Genomic DNA, 8,909 nt, shown 5'->3' on the forward strand with positions numbered 1-8,909 from the left:
CCGTCATCTGGGCTTTCCCAAATAATTCAAAGGCATAGTAATGTCACTATGTGTAAAAGCTCTGAATATAAAGAAGGTAATAAACAACAATTATGTTTTATAATAATGTTTTTTTTTTTTTTTTTAGAAAACAGAAATAATGTTGGGAACAATAATATCAAAACTGGAAAAGTTTGGGGTTAATGTCAGAGAGTGAGATGGCTGTGTTCTGCTCGGAGGTAAATAAATGGGATACGTTTCCATCATGTGGTGAAAGTGGAAAACTGCGCTTTGCTTGAACTTGGTGCTTTACTCCTCACACAAGCATCCTAAACACTGACTGCAACTTCTCTGCATGTTTCTCAGATTAAAAGTGCAAATAAAAGTGCAAACATTTAAAGAATGTGAACGTGTGATGGAGCCAAATGAAAGAACGGTGGAACCGACCCTGTGAGTTTTGATACCGTCATCCCTACGTTACAGTTAGATACGGAGACACACGCACTCACACGTGTCTCCTGTGGCACAGTGACACGTAGTCTAAGATCGCTGATTGTCCGACTTCTGAGGAGCACCTGGATGATTCCCACAAAGCTTCCAATCACAACCCACGGACATTGCTGTGGTCTCTGCTGGCAGCCATGAGGCAACCGTCACAGATAGAGTAGAGGGGACAGAAAAGAACAGACACAGTGTCCTGGGCTTTCCTTGCTTGGCTTTCTCTTTGCCTTCTTCCCTGTGAGCTAAATCGGTCCAAACATGCTGGTCACTCTGTGTTTGACCCTTCTGGTGTCCTCTGTCGTTGCCGCAGAAAAAGGTAAATTGCTTCACATCTTCTCTGAGTTTTTCTGTGCACCTTCTCTAGAACGTTTCCACTCTGGTAACACTTTGAACAGTTTTGTGCCTCCCTTAAAGCAACGAGCCACTAGAGATTACTCCTGTGTGTCAATCAGGATATTTGTTCAAGATTCTGATCTGACAATTTGAAGGTCAGGCATTTGCTAATACTGAGTCCCATTTTGACATTTGTGAAATAAGCTTAAAAATATGGAGCTTCAGAGTGAGGTCCCATATGACAGAGTACTTTAAATTAGAATTGCATGGTCTACATTAGTATTAAACTCGTGTCCAACTTAAATCACTCATGATTTTCTGGACATTGTAGTTTCTCAAATCAGTTTTTCTTTTCAGGAACAACTTTTTTTTTTCTTCCAACCACAGAACAGGGAAACTTGTATCTTGCTCCAAGGTTATTAAGAGGAACAGTTTGCTAAAATCTAACATTAACATGTTTAGTCTCTGTTTGGATACAATGATTTTTATTGAGGTTCCACTTAATTGTGCATCAATAAAACTTGCTGAAAAAGTTGTTCTAATTGAAAAAAAAATGTAACGCTTTGCTTTAAACGTCTTAAAATTTGATGTGTAGTGTTTCTGTTACTCTCTAATCACCTCTCCCACAATAACAAGCGATCTCTGAGTATAGAGCACATGGCATGACCTGCTGGACGCTACAGCCTCGTCACCATACTGGGTAAAAACACTAAGACTGTTGTGGAAAACAAATGGTTTGATCAACATAAATAATTTACTCGCCCTGTCAGGTTTTCAAGCTGGTGAGCATGAAAACAACCAGTTTCATACACATTTTCGTTGCTGGTGTTGGAGTAGGTATAAATTCACATACAATACAAAAACCAACATCAGAATCAGTATCGCTTCAGTTTCTTCAAGGACTCATTTAAAAATGCCTTAAGCAGGATTGGATCCCAGAATGGATCAGGTCCCAAACAAGACACATCTCTTGTTACTCTGCAGTAAAAATACCTGGAGAGGATTCAACTAAAATTTAGCAATAACATTAACCATTGTTGAAAAGCAAGAGAGATTTTGAGTGAGTGTGTTTTGTCCTGATAATGTACGTTTTTTTTTTTAAGATTCCTTATTAACTATGAACTGTGTACAAATACATTTAAATGGTTAAAGAGAAAGTCGAGGTGGTTACAATTCCATGCTTTTTTACAACTTGCAAATTGAGTTTAAAAAAACAAATGTTGAAATTTGTGCCAGAGCGCTTCTTGTTGTGACCATGTATTTTATTCACCTACATTTTGTATTTCTCACTTGTACAGTTATATAAGTGCCTTTTTAGTGACTTCAGTTATTATTCAAAGGACTTATTTCTGCCCTCCCTTATCTTATCAGCGACTTAGAAAACAGGAACGTGTAATTTGTTTATTTTTATTTTGCATTTGAGTGAAAAGAAACATTTTAACCTACTTGAGAATAAACTGATCTGTTTAAGTGAAGGGAGAAACAGGATTCCTAATGTTAGCATGCTAATCTGCTCATGTTCGAGTTCACCCCAAACCAATCCTGTGCCTTTGTCCAGTCTCACAGCTGCTAGCATCATAACGAGTTTAGTCTGTATGGTTCTGAAAGTGACAGTAGAGCCACTAGAGTCGGTTGCTCACGCCATGTGGCGTCATGTCTTTGTTTCACAGAAAGTGGCCTTCAGAAGCTTGATGATACGGAAGCCGTTAAGGCCTTCATCGACTCCGCTGAAGTGGTGGTCATCGGATTCCTGGAGGTCAGAGGAGTTAATGATGCCTTCAGAAGTCAGCTAATCAGGAGACAGCATCAACTGATCATATTAGAGAACTGGAGGTTTTCACATTTTCTTTCAGGAAAAATCTGTGTGGGTTGTTACTCACTTCCTTTTAACTCTGAAAACCCCTTAATAAGGCCCAGTGCAGCCAACTGACCTCACAAATCACCTCATTAGTAAACAGACTCTAGTTGTGTGTAATTTAATCTAACCATAAATCCAGTTGTTCTGTGAAGTCCTTAAAGGTTTGTTGGAAAACATTAGTAAACAAGCAGCATAATAAAAGCCAAGGAATAACAGAAGAGAAGGCAGGGGAGAAACAGAGCTTTTAAGATGATCTCCTGTTGACCATATGAGGCATAAATCCTCAACACAGCTGAATACCGATCCTTGGATATTTACGTCACATCATCCTCTTTCTTTGCCCTTGCTCATGTCAAATGATCAAAGCCATTATAGTGCTACATCCTAAACAATATGATAATTGCACATCGCTACTGCAAACCCACCAGGACATGACGGTCAACAGGCTGGGTAAGAACATTAATCAGGAAAAGCAGGTTCATGGTAACTCTAGATGAGCTGCAGAGATACAATGCTCAGGTGGGAAATCTGTTGACAACTACTTGTGGTACATGTCAAAAACCTGAGCTTCATAGAACAGTGGAAGAAAGAAAGTAGTTGAAAGAAGAGTTCTGGCAAAGATGAAAAATGCGAAAAAGCAGCCATTCCTAACCTGATCATTATAATACAATATTCTCACAAATAGATTTTGACGAATGATATACTTCCTGTCACCACACCTCTGGCAGAGAAGAGACAGTGTCCTTCTGTCCAAACTTCCTTGGCCAGACGCTGCTTGTGTGGGAAGACGGAAGAACTAACAGGAAATACATACTAAGACTTGTGGGATTGGCTCGGCAGACTTTTATGTCCGCAACTGCAAAGTGCAGGGAGGAGGTTCACGAGGAGCAGAGTGGAGAAGCAAGAGCATATGAGGATAGCATGGAGCTGGATGCTGGAGGCAACATGAGACCAAAATATTGGAGCAGTGACTCACAGAGAATGATCACATGGAGGCTTCAAAATGAAAAATCAGATTGCCAGAGCTCATAAAACAGTGTCTCAAAAATAGCGATGATTCACCCCTCTTTGAGGCAGCCTCCATTTCTCTCTTTAACTTTTCCACTTCTTTTCCCACCGACAGTCCACGGTGTTCCCTGCAACCTCAGACAGTCTTGCCCAGGTTACATAAGATTTATGTCAGAGTGATTACAATTTCGTGGAAGGCGATCAGCTGTCGAGGCCAAGACGGTGCAGAAGCATGTCATGAAGACACACTTTTGAAGAAGTAAGTGTGGATGGTGTGATGAGAGAAGATTGACACCATCTTTTTTTTTTTTTTTTTTTTTTTAGAATGAGGAGAGCTTTGGATACGAGGAACTTCTGGAAGCTTCACAGAAAGTTGACCTTGTCCCTGCAGCCATTTGCACAGTGAAGGAAGTGTGGGCTGACTTCAGCATCTCTTCAGGAACCATCAGCCTCTTCAGAAAAGTGCCTTAAACCATTTACATATTTTATGCATGTCTTTGTTATTAGGGATACAGGGGGTTTTGTGACGATGACGATTCTAACTTTGTCCCACTCATCTGTCTTGTGATCCAGGTAGATAACCATCAGGAGAACCTAGTTCTTGATGAGGTAAAGACATTAAAGTCTGATGGACTTGTGAACTTCATCTCCACCAATGAGCTCCGATACATCACAGAATACAACCAAGTGGTGAGTAACGGTGTTAAACTAGAAAAAAAAAACAAAAAAAAACTTCTGGACTGATACTGTGAAAAATATTTGATATTTTATACCAATTTTGATACTGCTGCTACATTGTTTGAAAGCACTGGAGTCTTTCGAATGAAGATTAGAAAAATGCACCCAATTACAGTCAAATAATATGTAACACACAATGTATTTTCTTAATTAACACAAAATCAGCAATTAATACAAATTGACGACTCAAGTCAAGACAAAATGACAATTCTTTTCACAATAAATTTTCACAATAAACTCCAAATAAAAAAATAGGAGGGAAACAGTTAGTTGCTCAAAAATTTAAAACATGTTCAGTGTCCTGCAAAAGTATTTAAACTACTTGAATTTTCTTGAATTTTTTGTATTCTACTGAATTTTATTGGTAGACCAACACAAAACATTACATAACTGAACTAGAGGGAACGGGCTTTAAAATGTGTTCATGACTAAAAGTCCAAAAGGTGGATCTTTTATTTATATTCAGCCCCTCAGAGTCAGCACTTTATTGGACCACCTTTCACTGCATTTACAACAGCAGATATTTCAGGGTATCGTTTCGACCAGCTTTCCATATTTCATGTGCAATGTTTGTTCGCCACACATTTTAAAACAAACCAAAAACAAAAAAAAAATCTGGTTTCACCTGACTAGTATCTTCCTCTACATGCTTGCAGAGTCTCCTGAAAAGCTTTAGCCAGATAGATTCTCCCAGGAGAGCCGTGGATCTCAGCAGCTCCTCCAAAGCTACCGTTGGCCTCCTGGCTGTTTCTCTGATTAATGATCTCCTTGCTGGTGTTTTTCAGTGTAGGTGGAGAGAAATATTCAGGGTTTCATGTTACTGTTTGTTCTTTTACAAACTTCTGAGATTTATATTATACAGGAGGGTTATTTGCTTATCAAACAACTCGGGAACTAATTAGTTGCAAGGGATTCAATTTGGAAAAGAATAAAGGAAGCTGAGTACATATTGTATGTAAACCACTAAACATTTTTATTTTCACGTATCATTTTCCTTTCTACATCAGAATTATGCATTGCTTTGTAATGGTCTGTCAACTAAAATCCCAGCCAGGTTTGTGATTGTAATGTGATCAAAAATGGGAAAGGCTGTCATGCAAGAATATTTTTCAAGTGCTGCAATAGAGCCCGTCAAGTTAGAGGCCCTCAAAGAGCTCCACAAGTGGAAATAGGTACGTCTGGCACCTTAACAGTCTCATGATGTTCAATTGCCTCTCTTTATTTTCCCAGACAGCTGTGGGCCTGTTCAATTCAGAGGTGAAGACACACCTTGTGCTCTTTGCCAACAGGGGGAGTAAAGAATATAACGAGCTCAAGGAGAGACTGGGAGCTCTGGCCCCCGAGTTCACCGGCAAGGTGAAGATATTCCTGAAATATATTTTTTCTAGAGAAAAATATGTTCACGTTAAACTTCACTTTATAGATGTCAGTGAGTTCAAACAGAAGTATTTGGACAATTAAAGTAAAAGTACTCTCCCAGTAGGCTTTATGGACGTTCTGTCCTAGATAAACGAAGGCATCAGACGTCTGATGTCATGATGTAATTAAACTTCTTTGTTCCAGTTCTTATTCGTGCTTATCAACGGAGGCGTAAAGTCCAATTTCAAGTCACTCAACTACTTTGGCCTGAAGTCAACGGACCTGCCTCGAGTCGGGCTCTATGATAAAGATTCCGACATGAAGTGGCTCCTACCTGAAGGAGAAATTTCCACAGAGCGTGTGCGGGACTTCTGTCAATCTTTCCTAAAGGGAGAACTGAAGGTGAGCCATTGTCTGAAACCGGTTTCCTATCTGTGTCATCACTTCATATGAATAATTTCTAACTGTGTGAATACAATAAAAAATGCTATCATACATAATGAAAAAAAGAAATAAATAAAACAGACACCCAGTTCAATGACTGAATATGAACCGACTTTGGTGGAACTTTAGTGCAACTGACTGAACAAATACTTAATAATTATCATCAAAAAAATAAGTATTTCATTATTTTTTTTTCTAAAGTGAAGGGAAAGAAAGCTGTAGCATGGTTGGAAAGCATAACTTGAAGGTAACATTCACCCTCCAAAAGTGACATGCAGAAAATAAATTCACTTTGCATCTTAATTTGTTATCAATCCAGACTAATTGGTTATGGAGGCTAAAGCTCACAGCTCCACGGAAGGCCAAGATTATAGTAAATGCATTTCCACTGACCACATAAGTGCACAAATTGGAATTACAAAAATTAATTGGCTTAATGGAAATTTCCCAGAAACAATTCTGAAAACACTCACACTTTTTGATGAAAACTTATTGCAAGAGGATGAGGTGGTTTTAGGGTTTATCCAAAATTTTATATTTTGCACAACTGCAACAGAAACACTTTTTTTTTTCGCATCACATGAGTCACATGATCAACAACCCAATGTTGCTACTGGCAGAAAAGACAAAGGAGACGACAGGAAGTGAAAAGGAGGATGACGGCGCAGAATGTTTCTTAACGACTTATCGAGTGAACAAACTTATTCAAGTGATTTTAATTGTATTTTCTTAATTAATCGAAACACTGCAATTGTGAAAGTGTGTTGTTTTTTTTCCAACATTAACAGAATATTGACAAACTCTTGCACACATTTGTAAAGAAAACGCAGCTACTAACATTCTTGAAAATTAGATTTTTAATCTCACGCTTTCTCCAGGTTACATAAGAAAAATGACACAAAAATACGTTTAGGAGGCAGTGCAGCACAAATGATTTTTACGTGTGAAATGATAACTCAAAGAAGAACAAGAAAATGTTCAGAGTATTTGTCACATATCAATAAAGTAATGCTCTTAAATCCCTCTCCTGGTAAATCCGTCACTCTGACCTGAACTTCTTCACATGTGAATTCCTCAATTATTGGCGTATGTCCTCTTACTGCCGTGTCCGTTGTAAATAATCATTAGCTTCAGTCTAAATGGCTGCCAAATTCAAAAATGACGATGCTTTATAAGCTGGAAACAATTTAAATTCATTCCTCGCATAACAGAAGCATCTATATGATTTCCTGGCTATAATTTTCTATGTTTGTGTGGGCGGGCATGCGTGCATGAATGCATGTGTGTGTTTGTGTGTGCCAGTTAAAACACAGGAACCCAGCACAGCTGGGCGTAGCAGTTTGGCGGCAAACTGAAGGACGACCGTTTGTGGCTCTAAGTTCTCAAAGCAAACTGTCTCCATAGCACCTCAGCATGTAGAGTGGACAACAACTTTTAGAATATCTGGAGAAGATGGATGGATACAAGTCCTTCTGCATGCGTAAATAAGAAATCATCATATTGAACTTTGAATAAACAACAGGTTGAGGTGTTAGGTGCAATACAATAGTGAACACATCATTGCTTCCTTGATCAAATCTGCACTACATAAACAATCAGAGTCAGTTTGTTTCAAGGACAAACATCATGACAGTAAAATTATGGGATTTTACTTTTATTTTTGGTATTAAGACGACCATCCGGTTCAGTGATCTTAGCTCGGTCCATCTTTTTCCAATTTTGAGGAGCTTCCCTTGAGCACCTATCTTGTCGGCATGACGCTGCCACTACCATGTTTCACTGTTGGATGCTAAAATGATGTGTTCAGAGTGGTTCGTCTTGTTTCCTAAGACAAGACGTTTAGTGTTTTTGCATTTAGATCAAAGTCTCATTTGACCTGAGCATCTACCGCAACGTGTTTGTGTGTCCAAAGATTTTCATTTGTAAAAATGTTTGGAAATCGGTTATTACTTTTTCCCCCCTGCACAATAATGTAATGCTCTGGGATGGCGTTTCAAGGAAACACATATTCAAATACACTGAAAAGAAGCGACTGAATAAAATGTCAAAAAGTTCAAGAAAAATTTATACTTTTTTATCACTCAGCTAAAGCTGTTGTTGACAACAGGATACAAGTTAACTTGTACAATACATGTAACTGTATGTCTCTCACTAAATCTTTATTTTATTTTTCAGGACGTGAAGCAAGCAGGAGAAGAGCCCAAAACAGAACTGTAAAACTCACCCAAAATGTAACCCATCTATTAAACATCAAAATAAAAACAAATATATGAAAAACGGAACACCTGACTCTACTGTCATGCGATTTCCTTTCCTCAGCACAGGTAATGTGGTGAAAAAAAAAAAGTGTTTACATTCACCTCTTTGCTGGTGCATGTTAGGATTTGTCTGTTTACACAAAGTGTGAGCCAGTCTACGGTCTGGTTAGGCAGCCACAGGTCACTGGCCACAAGTTGCAGTGATGTGGTGGAGTTTGATATTCTGTCTGCAAATGTTAGCGTCCAAACCACAACACACTAACCTCAGGGAGACTGACAGAAAGCAGACTGGGGAGACGGGAGTGGAGGGAGGCAAGACGGAGTTGCTATTGCTGGTTTTATTCATTCTGTGTGGTATAGTATGCAAAAAAAAAAAAAGGGAGATCAGGCCAATTTCGAAATCCTCATTAAAAACGCTAAGAAGACACATT

The 8,909-nt window shown here is 38.7% G+C and overlaps 1 protein-coding gene across 1 annotated transcript; it reads left to right on the forward strand.

Annotated features, from left to right (window-relative positions):
• The first annotated feature begins 575 nt into the window (after positions 1-575).
• On the forward strand, positions 576-8,502 carry erp27 (endoplasmic reticulum protein 27). Its single transcript, XM_014982366.2, has 7 exons — positions 576-796; positions 2,484-2,569; positions 4,004-4,141; positions 4,253-4,369; positions 5,648-5,773; positions 5,981-6,178; positions 8,396-8,502. Exons 1-7 carry the CDS (start codon positions 739-741, stop codon positions 8,435-8,437), a joined length of 765 nt encoding a protein of 254 aa, XP_014837852.2. The 5' UTR covers positions 576-738; the 3' UTR covers positions 8,438-8,502.
• Positions 8,503-8,909: the final 407 nt, after the last annotated feature.

The sequence above is a fragment of the Poecilia mexicana genome, unplaced genomic scaffold, assembly GCF_051168715.1.
Source record: "Poecilia mexicana isolate PSO_F unplaced genomic scaffold, ASM5116871v1 scaffold_1, whole genome shotgun sequence".
Classification (NCBI taxonomy): domain Eukaryota; kingdom Metazoa; phylum Chordata; class Actinopteri; order Cyprinodontiformes; family Poeciliidae; genus Poecilia; species Poecilia mexicana.

Excerpts from the sequence above, each read along its gene's own strand:
- erp27 (XM_014982366.2), top strand. The coding sequence starts at position 739 with ATGCTGGTCACTCTGTGTTTGACCCTTCTGGTGTCCTCTGTCGTTGCC. Across the intron at positions 4,142-4,252 it reads CCATCAGCCTCTTCAGAAAA|GTAGATAACCATCAGGAGAA; the intron begins GTGCCTTAAACC and ends CTTGTGATCCAG. Across the intron at positions 5,774-5,980 it reads CCCCCGAGTTCACCGGCAAG|TTCTTATTCGTGCTTATCAA; the intron begins GTGAAGATATTC and ends TCTTTGTTCCAG.